Source organism: Quercus lobata, chromosome 1, assembly GCF_001633185.2.
Source record: "Quercus lobata isolate SW786 chromosome 1, ValleyOak3.0 Primary Assembly, whole genome shotgun sequence".
Taxonomy (NCBI): Eukaryota; Viridiplantae; Streptophyta; class Magnoliopsida; order Fagales; family Fagaceae; genus Quercus; species Quercus lobata.
The window spans coordinates 12573870-12594093 of NC_044904.1; the positions used below are offsets into that span (position 1 = coordinate 12573870).

Genomic DNA, 20224 nt, shown 5'->3' on the forward strand with positions numbered 1-20224 from the left:
AATATCACTCTTCCACCCATTACTGTTAGTCAGAATCATAACGAAATACACAAATCTTCCTTTTTAAGGCTTAAAATTCTAGACATCAAACTTCCAAATATTTCACATCTTAGGTTCTTTGCAAGTCTGAAAAACATTAATGATGAGATCAAGTATACAATCTTTAGCCGGTTATGAACAAATGAAAGAACAGAGCTCGTCATTAATATATGACAATTATGTAATGATGTCTTGTATGCTAATTAATGGATTCTACATAAGCTGCATTTCGAATTGCAATATGTGTCCTATAGTCAACATCTTATTTAGCTTTTTGCTGAAAATTTTTTGCTTGAAGTGTGCTAAAGTATACTTGTAGCTTAAAAAATTTGAAAAAATGTGGAAAAAAGTGAAGTTTTAAAAAACTATACATAAAAGCTAAAACCTAAAAGCTAAGCTTATAAGCTGATTCCAAACTCACCCTTACAATTACCGGACAAGTGCTCTTCCTATAGTATATAACACTCCTCACTAATGTATTCCAATTTATCAAAAGGTTGAAACTTGAATGTCATATTTGACTCTTTCATTCTCAAAACAGCATAAGCCGGCCAAAAGCCAAAAGAGTTCATATGGAAGCTTTCAAAATTGTTAAACGCATACAATCATGTGTATCATCCGAGTATCTCAGCTTATATGAAAACTCAAACCAAAGAAGCATCATGCCGGCATTTGAACTTGAATTGCTTGGGCAATAAAAAGGGATTGAATTATTATGCACAAGCATCAACGTTTCCCTTTTTTCAGCTACTGCAATCTTGCATTTTTTTAACATAAATCATGAGACTAGTTAAAGTTCTCACTCTTCTGTTCTTCATTAGATTTGCTTTCGTGCATGCAACCGCTACCAACGCAAAGGTAGGGGACAAGGGTAAAATAGTAAAGTAATAAATTGCTTTTGGCCGAATGAATGTACTATGTTGCTATTGTTAACATATATAGTACACTAGATATACATGACTTGAGTAAATCAAATAAGTACAAGTATTTGAATTGAATTGAATTTGTATCCCTATTATCTCTCATTGTGGTGGAGCTTGTTATCTTGATAAGGCTCGTTTGAATTTTGATCATTATCTTCACCTATTGTCCCAATATGCCCCGGCAAACGAAACGGAGTAGAATGAACATTGAGTTTGTCACAGAGAAGCTCAAAGCAATGAGAAATCAACGGTTTGGTAAAGATGTTAGCAACTTGATCCTTAGTGGAGCAATACCGTACATCAAGACATCGAGTAGCAACACGGTCATGAACAAAGTGAAAGTCAATTTCAATGTGTTTTGTACGAGCATGAAAAGCAGGATTTGCAGTGAGGTAGGTGGCTCCAATGTTGTCACACCAAAGAACTGTTGGGCGAGGAAGAAAGAAGCCAAGTTCCCGTAGGAGAGATTGAAGCCATGGAAGTTCAGCAGTAGTGGTGGCCGAATGAATGTTCTCTGTTGCTATTGTTAATATATATAGTACACTAGATGACATGCATTTGACTGCTGTTGAGATTCATCCTTATGCTAGCGCAATTGTTCAGCTCCTATCCAATCCATCTAATGCTAATATGTGTGCTATGCCTCTTATTGATGACTGCAGGCAGCTGATTTCCCAGATAGCCCAAGTCTGGATCGATCACTGCTTTCGTGAAGCAAATATGTGTGTTGACCTATTGGCCCGATTAGGAACTAAGCAAGATAGGATTTTTGTTTTGTATAATGATCCGCCCGTGGATCTTTGGAGCTCTTAAGCTCGGACAAAGAGGGTCTGTATCATAACAGAACCATCATTGAACATCCCCTTCCCCCTTAATTCTTCGTTAATGCATTTTCCTCTTTACCCATATATATATATATATATATATATAGTACACTAGATATACATGACTTGAGTAAATCAGATAAGTACAAGTATTTGAATTGAATTGAATTTCTATCCCTATTATCTCTCATTGCGGTGTAGCTTGTTATCTTGATAAGGCTCATTTGAATTTTGATCATTATCTTCACCTATTGTTCCAATAGAGGGAGATAGACAATGTCATAGTCTAGTAAGAGTTAGTACTAAGAGTTGGAGCCTTTTTTTATTTTATTTTATTTTTATTTTTAGAAAAAGGTTCTTGTTTTACATTATGAAAAAAGAAGTGTTATATCCATAATATTTTCATCACAAATCATTAAGGGTAAATTATTACTACTACAAATTTAAATTCATAACTTAAATTACTTTTTTGTCCATCCGTAATAATCAATAACAACCTATCACTTAGGATTTGTTGTGAAAAAGTTGTTTACATAGCATTTTTTTTATGAAAATGCCTTAACCATCAGGAGTGCATTTTCATTCACAATGAAGAATTAATTACCAAATGTGTTAGTTATATACTATATGAAACACAAGAATTCTGATGTGGAATTGTGGATCACATCTTTTATATCCTTCAATCCTCTAATTGTAGTTGTCCATATTGAGACTTCCCCCTTCGATTTCCTTTTTCTTTTTAACAAAAAGAAAACAATTTCTAATATTTGTCAAGATTATGAATATTACAGGCATAGCTACCTTAATCAGCTCTAAAAAATGTGTTCCACCCCCTTCTTTCGATCCCTAAACTTAAAAAAAAAACCCCCCCCCCCCCCAAAAAAAAAAAAAAAAAAAAAACTTGCATGCATGGAATAACCATGAAATCTAATAATGCTCCTTTTTAACAAATTTGAGAGGTATGAGAATGAAATACTCTACATTGGTGTCACTATTCACACATATGGTCAAAATGGCCAAATACCAACTTTGGCTAAAATATTTAGCGATTTACCATTGTTTGTAAAATATTTAGCAATATACTGCTGTTTTAAAACTCGAGTTCATAAAGCTCAAGTTCTACATAGAACTCGAGTTTAAGAAAATCGAGTTCCAAAATAATGTGACACAGTGGCGGAAGCTGATTTGGCATTTTATAATTTACGAGTTCACATGGAACTCGAGTTTTAAAAATTCGAGTTCCCTCAAATATGAAACTTGAGCTCTTGAAGCTCGAGTTTCTTTAAAAATTGATGTGGCCTTATGCGTGTGGGACATGCTGAAGTGAAGAAAAGAATTAGACTAAAGAAAGCACAAGTTAGGTGTGTGCAAGTGTAGTGAAGGACAGGTGAAGTGTTGTAAAGAAAGCAAGGATGATGCCCATGCCGCGTGATTTGTGAAGCGAAGGATAGGTGAAGTGAAGTGTGTAAAAAGCACAAGTCAGTCATAGTGTAGGTGTCAAGAAGTAAGGTGTTGTAAAAGTTTTGTTCAGTGCAGTTTTATGGTTTGTTTTAATGAAATTCTGGTTTAAAAAAAAAAAAAAAAAAAAAAAAGTTTTATAAACTTAGTAACACATTACAACACGTGGCCTTTTTAATTAAAATAATCTAGATCAGCGGGTGCCACCATGACAGTTTTTTTATGGAACTCGAGTTTTTGAAACTTGAGTTCCATGTCAAACTCGTGTGTCACAAACTCGAGTTTTAAAAAGATAGTAGATTGTTAAATATTTCCTAAATAGTAGTAGACTACTAAATATTTCAGTCAAAGATGGTATTTGACCATTTTGGCATGATTCTTTAGCTAACACAGGTTTCTTTTTCTTCTCCTTTTTATTTTAATAAATATTTTTATTTCCTTTTCCTTGTAATTTGCAGCATTACATAGTTTACATGGGGGAACACTCTACCCCAATTCGGAATCTGTGGTTAGAGCCAACCATGAAATACTTGCTTCAGTTACAGGAAGGCAAGGCACTAACTTAAAACAACTATAAGGAGCTAATTTTACTACATATTTATTTCCATTATGAGACATCAAATAACAAGTTCATAGGAATACTACAGATTTTCATAACCGAGTTTGTCATAGTACTAACATTATAATTTCAGTTTTGATGGAGCACAACAATCGGCAAGCTATGCTCAAATCAGAGCAAGCACAACAACTTGCAGGTACCTGATTTAATGTATTTATTTGTTTGTTTGTTTTTGGTAAAACAAAATAAAATACATGATCCAACACTGATCATTACATCCACAATGCATCTTCAGCTCAATCTCAGAGCAAGATGAATAAACTCTACACAACATATTCCTGGGAATTTCTAGGAATAGATTCTGAACAACGATATAATCAAATGCCTGTGGAATCAACTTCAAATATCATTGTCCGGTGTAATTGAAACAGGTAAAGATTGAACTGCTTGTGCAGATATAGGTATTTGTTTTTATGGCAAGAACTTTATATTTTTGCAGCCTAAATTTTCTTTTTAATTTATGTTACCTACTTATATCTTTGATTACTTTTCTGTTAATTGTTTACTTGCCCAAAAGAAGAAAAAAAGTTTCCAGTTAGTAGTGGATGTGTGAAAGGGAATTAACATAATAGTTATAGAGTCTATTTGAGGCAAGATAGATAAAATGGTCAACCACTTATCATAATGTAAATTTTTATTATTAACTTTTTTAATCATCAATTTATTTCTAGCATAGTTTAGTGTTATAAAGATGATAAGTAACACTGTAACAATTACAGTGTTGTAGCTCATAGATTAATTTGCATTATCGTATTTTAGCAAAACACAATTACAGCATTGTAGCTCATAGATTAATAAAGGTTTTACATAAAATTTTATATGATATTCTTGATCTGGGCTTATAGGTTTTTACAATTTCACCTCATCGTCCTGTTTATCACTTGGAAGTTGGGTCTCATGTTGGTACTCATAATGTCTGTTAAGTTGCCTACATTAAGCTTTTGTTGCTATTTACGAAAATTGGGGACTATGTTAATATCCTGAAGGCATGATATTTGCTGAGCTGTCACAATAACAGCTTTTCAAGCCAAGTTCTAAATTTTTTCAATATAATTATTCATAATTTGAGTGGACATTTTCTTTCTTATACTCTAGGGTGTAGGGCACAATGATCTGAAAGTTCTTGTTCTTGCAGCTATGAATACTCCTTATGCTCTAGACCAGGTAAAGGGGAACACGAGAATTTTGTTTTTGTAATTTTTTCTTGAATCAGCAGAACCATTATGTAGCTTGTATCTAAGCATTATTAGTTGCAGGCCATCCGGCGGCGTTTTGACAAGCGTATATAGATTCCTCTACCAGAAGCAAATGCCCGTCAGCACATGTTCAAAGTAATGGAAACCACAATTGATTTTTTTTTTTCCCCAGTAAAATAAGAGTAAGAGAAGGGCATCTGGTTATATGAGCAAAATTTTTCATGTTGAGTATCAATAGCTGACTAAAAAAGTTGGGACTAAGGCTTGGTTGTTGTTGTGTTGTTAACCTTTACATGTGCATTTAGGTGATACTCTCACAATTTAAGTGAAAGTGATTTTGAAAGCTTAGCTCGCAAAACGGAGAGCTTTTCTGGTTCAGATATTTCTGTTTGTGTAAGTGTGCTGGATATGTGAGATGCTTAATATTTTATTTTTTTAATTTTTAGATCAGGTTGTCCTTAATTTTATAAATAATGTGAGGGAGGTCAATTGGAAATGACTACTTGCTTCAAAGGTATTGGCAGATAGTTAGATATGACTACTTGTTATTACCTTTTTCTTTGTTCACTTTTAATTTTCTGACCTTCTCTGTATCATGTGGACACACAATGGTCTTATGGTGAATTCATCTTTAGATCATTTGTCAAAACCCAAAATCACTCTGTTTGGATGAAAGTCATTGCGATGAAATGAATTAGAATCCAGATTTATTATTCAATTCGTTAATGAAACAAATTAAATTTTTTTTGCAATTCAATTATTTGTTTGGAGTAAGTTGATTTGGAATTCATTTGTTGTTTGTGAATTGAATGGGGATATTATTATTTTTTTAATTATTTTTTTAAAAAAGGTTAATAGAAACGAACTGAAAAGATGGGCAAACTTGAGGCGATTTGGTCCTTTGTTGGCCAGTTCACATGTATTCATGTCAGAAGTTGGGATTCCAAAAACATGTATTGAATCCAATTCAATTCATTTTTGTTTCAAAAACATGATACGGGCTCAATGAATTTCATTTCTATTCACTCTGGCCTCATGGGTTACCAAATGTTGTGAATGGCCTCTAAAATAAGTTGCAACAGACTTAGTTACAGTTCCTTACATCCGATTAAATCAAGGCAGATAATTGGAATGAATTCAATTCTCCTTGAGAAATATAGTACTGTTTGTACTGAATTGGTCAATGCAGCATGTGTTTGGATTTTATTGGGAACCTGATATACTGCTCATAAAAAACTATATCTAAGTTTTATTCCTCAAGATATGCATTTATTTACAAAATAACTAAATGGTTGTTTCTGATTAACACCCATGCAGATCCTTCCATCCCCTTATTTCAAAATCAGATTTTGACAAGGTGCTTGCAAGGCAGAGGCCTACAGTGAGTAAATCTGATCTTGATGTCCATGAGAGACTCAGGAAAGAGTTTGGAGAGGAAGGTTGAATAATTTGATAAAATGTTATCACGTTGATCCACACACTAATTGTGAGGGCATTGGTATGATTTGTATATATTTATGTATCAGTGCTGGATCCAGTGAATTGTATCCTTTATATTAAGCTTCTTCACATGGGGAAGGTGACTTGACTTCCCTGTTTCTGTATTCAGATGGAAATACTGAGGTTTGATACTTCAGAAATCACTTGTCCCAAATTGGGAAAATTTTCCTATTTAGTATAATTTTAGGAAAAATTTGTTAAATAACACCTGACCAAACTTATTCAATAATGTAGCACATTTTTGAAACTCAAGTTTGATAAACTTGAGTTTCAAGTGAAACTCGGGTTTAACAACTCGAACTCCAAGCATTATATTTGATCAAATTGTCATAATGCTTGGAACTTAAGTTTGGTAAACTTGAGTTTGACAAACTTGAATTTTAAAAATGTGCTACATTATTGAATAAGTTTGACCTGATTTTTTTCCCTAAATATTTCCAAAATTCATGCATTTTGGCAAAAAATGCCTCCCGAATTGTGTTTAATCAATAAAATAATAATTGAAAAAAAAAATACTTGTTCTAAATTGCGTAAACAACAGTTACAGAATTATGATCCTAGAATGTGAACATGAGGTGTGTATTTGATTCTGATTGCCTATGATGGTCCTCATGAATATGCATACAAATTTTCTGATTTGAAAGAGTATTGATCTTTAGGTTTGATCTAAAGCATTTGCTATGGTGCTGGAAAATGTTGTTCAGTAGGATGGATGGAGGGTGCCATATAACAATCTTCTGCCATTTGCCTTACATCCTAATGCTCCATCATTTTTCGAGGGGCTATATTTGCTATGAATCTTCTACCATTTGCCTAATATCTTAATGTTTCATTCAAGAGTCATGATAACTTTTGAAGGTGGAACAAGTAATACTACACATAATACACTTTCTTAATCAATGTGGGATTTTTTTTTTTAACACACACATAAGGAAGGGGGGAAAAGATTCTAATATAAAGCACATCATACTTAACTCAAATGCCGTAGTTTATTTTTAATGTCTTTGGTTCAATTTCTCCTAGTTTATAATAGAATTCTCTGCTATTCTGGTAATTTTGGTCAAACAAAGGTTGATCGAGTATCAGGCGAAATTGTCACCAACTGAATTCAAATGCTAAAGTTGTGTCAAACTACCAAGATGGAAATCACTCGACCAAAGTTCTTTTTTCAGCAATTCCAATTTTTAGCACTTGAATAGCTCAGATACAAATTAGCCCACTAAAACAAAATACAAAGCAATTAAATGATAATTATTAATTACACGAAAATTTTGACATGCATGGAATATGCAAACACAAAATAAAACATAACAAAAAGGGACAAAGGGAGGTGGATCTGCTTATTAAAAGTTTATCAAGTAGGTGACATTTCTGACAAAAACATATTTATTCAGGAAATTGTAGGTTGGGTGGACTAGAAGACTAAGTCAAAGAAAAAAAGAAAATTTTGTTAAGCCATCTAATAGATTTCAACTCTAATTTTTATCTTCAAAACTTTCATACATACTAACAGAAAAATTAAATAATTTACATTTAATAGAAAATGCTTATCTTTTTGTTTGATTGTGGCTTCTTCTTTTTTGGGTTATAGTTTGACCCCAGTTAATTAATTCAATTACTCAAGTTAATTAATTAGAACAAATTATATGCAAATTGTGGAGGCATCAACACAAAATAAACTAAGTTTAGCATAAATTAAATAAATACAGTGATTTGTTGATGAATGGAAAAAATCTCTGGTAAGGCAAAAATTCCATCAGTGAATTTTAGGTCACCACTCCTAAAAATCCACTAATCAAGAACAAACAGTTACAAGTATAATGAATTTTACCATTACCAAGTCTATCCCAAAATACCAATTTACAGCTGAACCTTTGCTCCAATTACCAATTGGACTTGATCTTGTAGAAGACTTCTTCCTTTGCACGGATCCTAATACGTGACTAATTCCATAGCAACCATTTGATTGTTGCAATTGATTTGCAACAACTTCACATAGAAACACCAATAAGATCTTTAATATTGGTGCTAGAGACTTTGCTTGGTTATAGAACCTAAAGGCGTACAAGAAACACTACAAGATCTCTTTCTTTTGTAGGAGGAGGCTAAAATTTCAAAAAGAAAACATTATGAAGCTTTCTAAGGTTAGGGTTTTCTTTTTCCATCTCCTTATTTAAATAGGAGCTTAATGGGTCGTTTAGATAAGCTCTCCTATTCCAATTAGATTTACACAAATCTTGCGCTTTCCTAATTCTATTAGGATTATGTAAACCCATAAATAAATAGCCTCTTAGAATAAAACATTGTTGGTTATATTTTGAAATTCGTCAGCTCAATAAATTGAGCTTGTGTCAAGCTTTTATATTAATCCTCGATAAATGCTAGTGTCAAGCCTAGTGTCGAACTTTAATGAAACAGTTTTTGTTCACTTATTTCTTGGATCAATTTTCACGTTTTTAATGATATCACTTGTAAAATAAACTTCACATATTTGTTGGTATATTAAACTCAACTTAGATTTACCCAAATACAAGTAAAGTGGGTTTTATCAAAGAACAAGTCAATATATAGAAAATATGACCTTAAAACTTTTGAAAAAATGGATGACGAAAAATTATTTTGCCATGATGGATACTTAGTTGACATAAAGTAAGATTTAAGAGGGAGGACTAGGTTTTTGGCCCAAAATTTTTTTAAAAAGGTAGGTTGATTTGGTAAGTTATAAATATCTCACACTCAAGCTGGTAAATAATGCTGAAACAAATATTTAGTATTAGTGGGTCCAAATTCCAATGAGTTAAACTAGTAAAACCTCTTGTCATAGAGTAAGAGATTTGAGGTTTGAATCATGTCAATACCAAAAGCCAATTTGTTTCTTAGCTTGATGATAAGGAAAAATGAAAAGGTTAGCCCCAAACATGTTTGGAGCCTTGGACTTTAACTACCAATAAGAAGAAAGTAAGTGTATTGTCATATGCAATGCACATGACTTATGGTTAATCGCACTGACGTGTATTATGGATAAAATTTAATTACAAAATTAGTTGTCATCTAAGACTACAACTTTACTCAATATCTTTTTATTGAAGGTGAATTTTAACAAATCTACCATTGGATTACATCTTCTTCTTATATGAGTTATATCCTTTATGCTTGCAAAATTTTTATAAAATTAAAAATTAATAGTTATATCATCAATAAATTATTTAAATTACAAGTTTTTATAGTTTAAAATTATTCATAAAATATAAGCTTATAGATCATATAGTAAATATTATCCGATTGACACAAAATTTGACATGTGTATTAAGAGTATAAAAATATGAAATTTAACAGTTATATTTTCAAAATATGCAGTAATATTTATTTTATTTAATAAGATTGTAGCCTTGGGCTACAACCCGTTTTATAGCTAAATTTTGTCCCTATATTATTATTATTATTATTATTAAAGTCTAAGTTGACTAATTGAAATATCTAATTAAGTAATTAACTTGTACAGCAGTATACAAATTGGCATATACAAACTTCACCAATAATTCAACGCCTATTAAACACCCTCCCCAGAAAAAGTCTATCACAATCCACGTTCATGCAACTCATGTTGATTGTCAAACCTAAAACAAATTTTAAAAAAAAAAAATTCATATGTTGATTGTCATGAAAATGCTAAACTTGAGAAATAGGAAAATATAATAAATAAGTGTAATCTCTCATAATTGACACTGCTTTATCACCTAAAACTAATTAAGTTGTAAACACACATGGTAGAGTTCCACCTATCCAGGACTAATAATTTTTACACTCATTCCATTTTACTGACATTATTTTATGACCCAAAGAAACTATATAATAATCTTAGTTCTCGCTCTGTAGGCAGAAACGGGAAACCTCTTTGCCTTCTTTCATGAGAAAGCTTCAAAAATTGATTCCTCTTCAATTTCGATTCATCGTTTTAGATGTTTTTTTGGGCTGAGTTACAACTCTATTCAATATCTTTTTATTGGATGCAAATTTTGACAAATTCACCATTAAATTACATTTTCTTCTTATATTCTAATGCTTGCAAAATTTTCAGAAAATCAAAAATCAATAACTATGTCATCAATCAAATATTAAATTTCAAATTTTTGTAATTTAAAATTATGAATAAAAAATAAGTTTATGGATCGAATAGTAAATAACGTATAATTGGTACAAAATTTGATATACATGTTAAAAACATTAAAAAAAACATGTAAATTCAATAGTTAAATTTTCAAAGTATATAACCAAGTTAATTTTTTAGTGGGAAGTACCCAAAGTTTATCCCAACTTAAAATGAATTGGCCATTTAATATATGCTCTTAGGGTATACATTAATCATATATTTTAGAAAATTTTTTATGAAGAATTGAAAAAACTGTAAAAAAAATTGACAACTTTTTTCATTTTTTCATAAAAAACTTCCTAAAATAGTTTTACTAAGAGTAAAACTTAGGTACAACACTTAAGTGTTATTTCTTAAGTTCCCTATTAAGATTTTGTTATGTGGATTTTTTCTCATAGGAGGGAAGTGTATTTTTTAATTAAGTAATCACATGGCTAAATCTTAAGAAAGAAACTTAGAGAACAGCATTTAAGGTACTATACCTAAATTTTGTCATTTTACTAATATATACCCAAGGGCATACATTTGTAAATTCCTAAAAGAAATTCATAAAAAAAAAGTATTTATGGTAATTTGAGTACCCTCTCCCAATTAAAATAAAATGAAGAAGGGTATATATGGTAATTTAGCAAACTTTTCTTGTAGAAGTCACGTAGCACCATTTTTTTTTTCACCTGAAGTTGCGCCATTAAAAAACTCGCTGTTCTTTTATAACAATAATTAATTGTACCACCAATAATTATTGTTATAAAACAACTGGGAATTTTTCAATCATGACCCATGAAAGAGTTTTTTTTGGCTGCCACGAAAAAAACAAATACAGTCTCCTTATCTTCATTGAGGGAGAGAAAGAGATACCGTGCCGCTTACTTTCTCGTCGGTGCCGGTACGTAAGTTTCATTGATATCTTGTGACTGATTATTACATCCTTGTTCTTTTCCTTTGATGACTTCCTTTTCAATTTCTAATTAGATAATGAGTGTTTTTTTGTTTGTTTTGACATTCACTGCTGTTATTGTTAATTCTCCGATCGTAGGTGGTCTATTTCTTCTTTCAATCTTTTTTTTCTGACTATAATTGCCAACGTCCATTGGCTGCATCTACCTTTTTGCGAGCTATTATATAGCAAGTGCTCTCTTCTCTGATAATATATAGAAAGTGCTCTCTAATACTGTGTTTCACGCTATTTTTCTTTTATTTTCCCTTGAATAAATAGTTTCTTGAGAATCTGAGATCGATGGAGATATATACTATTAATACCCGATTATAAGCATAATAAAGCCCATTGAATTCCCTAAAGAGTGTATTAGAAAGAATTGGAGTCATCACGTTTAGGCTTTAATCTAACTAGCTTGTAACCTGTACTCAGGCACGGAAATATGGAACAGTAATATATATATATGTATAAAATTATCGTAGAATTTTGTCAACATCGTAACCTATGCTTATTATATTTATTTTTGAAATATATTAATTATTATTATTGACATGATTCAATTCAAACCTTTTCCTTGTTCTCCAAACATGCTTGCATAACTGATCTAATAATCATTAATTTGATTAAATACAATGTCTTGTCTGGGTCTAAACCCAACAATTTGCATGTAAATCTAGTGACCAGTTATATTTCAAGGTAACATTCAAAATAAAATGCTTAATTCTTTACTTTATTAAATTTTGGAAAAGGTTAAGTGAGCTGATAAAAGTAATATGATTCTGGTTCGTAATGATTTCAACGTGCACGTTTTGAGCCTAAAATTCAGAATAGATTTTAAAAATAAAATATTCAACATGGATTGTTTGTGGAACCCAAGCAAAGAAAGCAATTCAGATTTCAAAATAGTTCGTTCATTTTATCGTTCAACTAAATTTTGTATTGTCCAACATGAGTCAGTTGCAAGTATTCTTAGTAGGGGTGGTTGGGTTCGTGTCATATTCGAGTCGACATGACCGACCCATTTAATAAATGGGTTAAGTTAGTGTTCAACATATGGAACCCGTTTGACCCATTAGACCGATTTAATTAATGACATTTTACCAATATACCCATCAAACCCTAGGTATATAAACTTATTAGTTGTCGTGGTTTATTTTCTTTAATATATTGTGATAATTATTTGTGTTATTAAGATATGTTTTAGTTTTGAATGACTATTTGTGATGCAATTATTCGTTAATTCCGAATTTTATATTAAAAATATTTATTCGTTTGTTTTTTCATTATTTTTTTTTCTTTTCATTTTGATAAAATCTGATAAACAAGTTGACACGACTAACCCGTTTACTAAATGGGTCATGTTAGGGTTGAGGAATCTTAACTCGTTTAATAAACATATCAAGTTAATATTGACCTATATAATCAGATACTTTTGAGTTGACACGACACGAACCAGACACGCGAACATAAATTACCACTCCTAATTCTTAGCATTACCACATGGTACACAAATTGGTCACCAATTTATATATGACTATATAATAAAATTTAAATTAAATTACAAATTACACCCCTAAAGTTTAGAGTGTTTGGATTTTACATCTTAAAATTTCAAAATTTGAATTCTATCCCTATTATGTTTGTATCAACAATCTCTCAATCCATATTTTTTGTTAAGTGTCACATAAGCTTGTGACGCGTGTTTATTTTGTCTAATAAAATAATTCAACTTCATTTTTATTATATCATGTCATTTTTTATTATTTAATTTTTTAGGCTACAAAAGTGATGTGGTATCATTTTAATGGACAAACTAAATACATGTGACAAATTTATGTGGTACTGTAACCTAAAATATGGACGAGATGGTTGCTTATGCAAACAAAATAGAACTTCGAACAAGCAAAATCCAAATTCTAAAATTTCAAAATATAAAATCCAAACATCTGCTAAACTTTAAAGATATAGTTTATATTTTAGCCCAAAATTTAATTTTTAATATTTCTAACATTACTCAAATAAAAAATACATGGTGCGCAGGTTCAAGGCAAAGTGGTTACCCTTCCTCATAATATATACTAAATAAACAGAAATAAACAGTAGACACACAATAATTTTTACATCAATTATGTTAGCATGCTTAGATCTTTCCACCCAGTATCATTTCATATCATATGAGTTGACATTCACAACTCCACCGCTTCCCATATTTGTGATTGAGAAATATTATATATTTTCACAATTTACAATTATTTTCAAAGAGCACTGTTAACATGATAACAGTATATAAAAAAATTAGAGTACGTGAAGCAAACATGTACAGCAATTTCAAAGAGCAAGCAATGGAGTACGTGAAGCAAGCCATACAGGAAGACAGTGCCGGAAACTACGCCAAGGCTTTTCCTCTTTACATGAACGCTTTAGAGTATTTCAAGGCTCATCTCAAGTACGAGAAGGACCCTAAGATCAAGGAAGCCATTACTCAGAAGTTCCCCGAGTACCTCCGCCGCGCCGAGGAGATCCACGCCGTGCTCTATGACAGCGGCCCCGGCCCGGCCTCTAAGGGAGACGTAGTAGAAGTAAAAGTAAAAGAAGAACAAGAAGCTGGGCCTGGGTCTGGGCCCACTTCCGCAGAGCAGATCAGAGCTGAATCGTCAAGTGGAGCGATTTGTGAGAGTCCAAACACGTACAGAATTTTCAAAGAGCAAGCAATAGAGTACGTGAAGCAAGCCGTACAGGAAGACAATGCCGGAAACTACGCCAAGGCCTTTCCTCTGTACATGAACGCCTTGGAGTACTTCAAGACTCATCTCAAGTACGAGAAGAACCCTAAGATCAAGGAAGCCATTACTCAGAAGTTTTCCGAGTACCTCCGCCGCGCCGGGGAGATCCGCAGCGTGCTTGATGACTACTTCGGCCCTGGCCCGGCCACTAAGGGAGACGTAGTAGAAGAAGAACAAGAAGCTGGGCCTGGGCCCACTTCCGCAGAGCAGATCAGAGCTGAATTGGAGTCGTGGGCCATTGTGAAAGAGAAGCCCAAAGTCAAGTGGAGCGACGTTGCCGGACTCGATACTGCCAAGCAGGCCCTCCAGGAGGCCTTCATTTTGCCCCTCAAGTTCCCTCATTTCTTTATCGGTTAGTACTTAGTTGATATATAGTTCCAACTGAGTTTAATTAATTACACATCTGTTTGTTTGCTACTAATCTCTTTTGGATTTTGATTTTGATTTTTTTTTTTAATATTTAATAATTAATTTAAAAAATATTTATTGATATTTTCATTTATTTTTTTGGTAAATTACAAAATTGATCTCTATCCTTTAATCCATAACTTTTTAATGTGCTAACAGGACACTTTGTCTGCTCACTTAGGAGTTTTTGTTAATAAGTTGACGGTAGAGACCAAAATAGAATTAATTTTTTGTTTTTAAAGATGGAATAATAGCGAAATCAAAATGGAGACCAAAATAAGAGTTGACTCAAAATGTAGGGATCAAAAGTATATTTTTGTCGTGTTTTATTAACATCTTTTTTTCATGATAATAGCTAATTTACTTAATCAACACTCTTGTAACAATTTTCTTTTGGTGAAATAATGTCGGGTTTCAGTTGGGTTCAATTTTCGGCCTTCTTAGAGGTGGGGGAAAGAATACAAAACCCACTCATTTTTTAAAATTAAAAAAAAAAAAAAGGTTAATTATCATCCTACAACTTAGGGGCCATTTGGTAACGTTGTTCTAGTAACGTTGTTTGTATTTTTTGAAAATACGTGTAGGTGAAAAAGTGTGTAGAAATATGTAAAAAAATGTGTAGAAAAATGTATAATGTTGTTTAAAAACTGAAAAACATGTATTTAAATACATATACCAAACGGGCCCTTAGTTTTTGTCATTGTACAATTTTTGTTTTCTTCTTTTAATAATGTCAATATTATTGGTGTACCATATATTCTTTGATTATTTTCTAAAAGTTAATGTTTTACCTACTTGCTCTCTTTTAGGCAAGAGACAACCACGTTCATGGAGATCCTTTTTGTTGTATGGGCCACCCGGATGTGGAATGTCTTACTTGGCCAAGGCTGTTGCAAACGAAGTTGATTCTTCTACCTTTTTCAGGTATAACATGATTAATAATTTAATACACATCGTCACATATTTAACCATTTTATTTGCGTATTTGAAATTTCTGCTCAAATATGTGTTTTCTGTGCGAGCTAGGGAGCATCCACTGTTGCTGCTGCTAGTCATATCTTGCAGTTATCACACATATTTTGATTGTGATACATGAGTTCCTTTTTACAAGCGTACTTCTTTTCTTAAAATTTTTACAACTTTACATTGCATGTTCCTGTGTCTAGCTATTGATGAGCACATTGTGTCAATTTATTACTGATGCGTGTGTGTGTGTGCTTTTCTGCATGTATTTACATGTTGCTTCTTTGTTGAATTTATTTTCTTTGTATTTTTCATATAATTGGCTAAGAAGTTGGCATGTGTTACCAGTTTTTTTTTTTTTTTACCCAATAGTGTCTCTTCATTGGACCTGGTTTCTAAGCCAATGGATGAAAGAGAAAAGCTAGTTTCAAACCTTTTCCAAATGGCTCGTGAAAGTGCTCCTTCAATCATTTTTATTGATAAAATAGATTCTTTATGTGGCCAACATGAAGGAGGCAATGAGAGTGAAGCTTCTAGACATTTCAAAACAGAACTGCTTGCGCAGATGCAGGTATTTGTTTGTACGGCAAGAACTTTATATTTTTTGTTGCCTAAATTTTTCTTTTTAAATTATGTTACCTACTTGCATCTGTATTACTTTCCAGTAAATCATTTACGTATATTAACAAAAAGGAAAAAACTTTCCAGCTAATTGTCGATGTGCGAAAGTGATTTCACATAATGGTTATAGAGTCCATTTGAGGCAAGAAGATAGGCATCATAAAATGGTCCGTCACTTATCATATAATGTAAATTTTTATTAATACCTTTTTATCATCAATTTATTTCTAGCATAGTTTAGTGCTGTAAAGATTGTGTAATAATTACAGCGCTGTAGCTCATAGATTGATGACGGATTTACATACATCTTTGTATGATATTCTTGGTCTATGCTTATAAGTTGTTACCATGTCACCTCATCATCCTGATTATCACTCGGATGTTAGGTTTCATTTTTGGGCTCATGATGTCTGTTAAGTTGCCTACATTGAACTTTTGCTGCTATATATTTATGAAACTGGGGACTCTTGAGTACTTTCACCTGTATTTGGCTGTTTCATATGTTGTGCTTACCTTTGTCACAAGACAAGCTTTGTTGTGTAAAACCTGGCTTTCCATGATATTGTGAGCCAAGTGTGAGCCTGAATTGGTTTAGTTTACCAAGTTTGGGCAGAGTTCAACTGGGCTTGGCTAGTTTCTATTGTCTTTTTTTTTTTTTTTTTTTTTTTTTTTTTTTTGTAGCTTTAATTGTTGCTGGCCGTATACTCTCTGGTCAGATTTGGGATTATTCCAAAGTTACAATTAGGCCAAGTTTAGTGTAGAAACAACTGATTTTATGAACTTGTAGTGGAAATTGAAGTAAAGAGTACTAGTCCAGGATTGAGAAATGAAAGGATTAACTGTAGGCGACTGAGTTATGCATTTCTTAAAACTATGGTTTTGTCAAGAAGAAACTTATTAAAGGAGGGTGTATTAAATTAACTTAAGGGAAATATTTCTAGTCATTTTTGGTTTTAACTATGTTATAATAATTATTGTGGTACTTATTGGCGGTTTACTATTTTAAAGCATTTTACACTCAGACCATCTAGTCTTCTTTGTTTCTTTTGCCCTTTGAACTCCTCTTTTTCTTATTTTTTTTAAAGATATTTTTAAGTTATCATTCTTCCCTTGTACTATTTTCCTATGGATGTGGATGGTCAAGCTTTACACTTAAATTGGTCAGTTTTACGTAATTCTAGCCCTCAAGCTAAAGAATTCCTCTATGATATTGCTTAAAGATTATGGTACTTATTACTGAGGTTTTGAAAGGTATACCAGTAATAAAGTTTGGTTACTTTGTGAAGAGCATTTTGGTGCCTCCAAATAATAGAGAAGTTAATAGTGAAAAATTCATAAGCTGTCACAATAACAATTTTACAAGCCATGCTATAAATTTTCCAGAATGGTTTGATAAAATCTTAATTTTGAAGTGACAGGACATTTTTTTTGTGATGCTTTAGGGTGTAGGGCACAACGATCAGAAAGTTCTCATTCTTGCCGCGACGAATACTCCTTATGCTCTAGATGAGGTAAAGGGGAACATGAGAAGTTTGCTTTTTGTAATTGTTTCTTGAATAATTTGAACTGTTATGTTTCTGAGCATTACTAATTGCAGGCCATCCGACAGTGTTTTGACAAGCGTATATACATTCCTCTACCATATGATCAGGCCCGAAAGCACATGTTCAGAGTAACGGACACCATTTGAATTTTTTTTTCCTTCAGTAAAACAAGAGAAGAAAAGATCATCTGGTTATATGAGCATTATTTTTCATGTTCCAGAAAACTTTATGATGTTTGTTTAACCTTTACAGGTGCATTTAGATGGTACTCCTCACAATTTAGAAGAAAGTGATATTGAAAGCTTAGCTTTCTGGACAGAGGGCTTTTCAGGTTCAGATATTTCTGTTTGTGTAAGTTTGCTGCATACATGAAGATACTTGGTATTTTATGCAATAAACTTTAGTCCAAGTTGTCTTTTATTTTATAAATATTGTGAGGGAAGTCAATTGGAAATAACTAACCACAGTGACAGTGCCCCATATATTGTTTTCTTGAATTTGGCAGTTTAAAGGTGCCATGCTGGAACCTGTTCGTAAAACACGAGATGCAACGTTCTTTGTGAAGAATTCTAGTGATATTTGGGTTCCATGTGGACCAGAGCAGCCAGGTGCTGTTCAAATTACCATGCTGGAGCTGGCAGCACAAGGACATGCTTCAAAGGTATCGGCAGATAGTTTAGATATGAATAACAGTTACCTTTTTCACTGCTCGCTTTTAGTTTTCTGTTCTTCTCTGCCAAGAGCCTTGTACCTTAGTGGTAACTCTATGGATCATTTGTCAAACCCAAAATCACTATGGAACCAGTTTGCAATTGAATTGAATTCAAATTTAATTTAATTTAATTCAATGTCTTTTCAATTCAATTGTTTTTTTTTTTTTTTAAATATTCACAATTCAATTATTTGTTTGGACTAGATATAAGTTGAATTGGAAGTCTTTAGTTTTTTGTGATTTATTGAGGATTTTTTTTAAAAAAATTCTTAATTAAATAGAAACTGGAAAGATGAGCGAAGTTGATGGGATTTGGTCCTTTGTTGGCCAGTTCACATGAATTCATGAATCGTGTTAGAAGTTGTGATTCCCAAAACATGTATTGAATCAAATTCAATTCATGAATCCATGATATGGGCTCAATTTCTACTCACTTTGGCCTCACAGGTTACCAAATGCCGTGAATGATCTCTAAGACAAGTTACAACAAAACATAGATACAATTCCTTTGGTACAATACAATAGGTACTCCAATTAAATTCAAACACATAACTGGATTGAATTTGATTCTCCTTGAGAAATATAATATTGTTCATACTGTATTGATCAATGTAGACATGTGTTTGAGTTTTATTAAACAAACCTGATATACTGCACCTTAGGAATTGAATCTTAAGATATGCATTTATCTACAAAGTAACCAAATGGTTGTTTCTGATTAACGCCCATGCAGATCCTTCCACCCCCTATTTCAAATGAAGATTTTATGACGGTGCTTGCAAGACAGAGGCCTGCAGTGAGTAAATCTGACCTTGATGTCCATGAGAGATTCACGAAGGAGTTTGGAGAGGAAGGTTGAATAATTTGATAAAATTTTATCACGTTGATCCACACACTAGTTGTGAGAACATCGGTGTGATTTGTATATATTTATGTATCAGTGCTGGGTCCAGTGAATTGTATCCTTTATATTAAGCTTCTTCACATGGGGAAGGTGACTTGACTTCCCTGTTTCTGTATTCCGAAGGAAATACTGTGATTTGATACTTTTGGAATTACTTGTCCCAAATTGTGTAAAGAACAGTTTCAGAATTATGACCCTAGAATCTAAACATGAGGCATATGTGATGCTGATTGCCTTTGATGTTTGGTCCTCTTGTATTTGCATACTAATTTTCTGATTTAAAAGTGTATTGATCTTAAGGTTTGATCTAAAGCATTTGCTATGGCTGCTGGAAAATATTGTTCAGTAGGATGGATGGAGGGTGCCATATAACCAGTACGCAAATGTAGAAATTTAATGAATTCTTCTACCATTTTCCTTACATCCAAATGTTCCATCATTTTTCAAGGGGCTACGTTTACTGTTAATCTATGAACTGTCCAGTCTATTTTCAGTTTTTCACTGCCTCAATGATCTATACTTGTCCTTAATCTAGTTTTTCTTTGTGTTTATGCTGGTTTTTAACTCAAGCAATATCACTCTTCCTCCCATTACAGTTAGTCAGTCATAATGAAATACACAAACCATCTTTTTAAGGCTTAAA

General features: G+C 32.5%; 1 protein-coding gene across 2 annotated transcripts; it reads left to right on the forward strand.

Moving 5' to 3' along the window:
- The first annotated feature begins 13961 nt into the window (after positions 1 to 13961).
- Positions 13962 to 19836, forward strand: LOC115979208 (protein SUPPRESSOR OF K(+) TRANSPORT GROWTH DEFECT 1-like). Of its 2 annotated transcripts, XM_031101222.1 has the most exons (8): positions 13962 to 14781; positions 15647 to 15761; positions 16173 to 16371; positions 17864 to 17932; positions 18019 to 18093; positions 18218 to 18316; positions 18471 to 18626; positions 19411 to 19836. In XM_031101222.1, the coding sequence occupies exons 1-8, from the start codon at positions 13962 to 13964 to the stop codon at positions 19534 to 19536; spliced, it is 1659 nt and encodes a 552-aa protein (XP_030957082.1). In that variant the 3' UTR covers positions 19537 to 19836. The 2 variants fall into 2 exon arrangements, 1 of the variants encoding a protein (XP_030957082.1); XR_004089019.1 differs by lacking the exons at positions 16173 to 16371; positions 18218 to 18316; positions 18471 to 18626; positions 19411 to 19836 and having other exon boundaries at positions 18019 to 18044.
- The last annotated feature ends 388 nt before the right edge of the window (positions 19837 to 20224 follow it).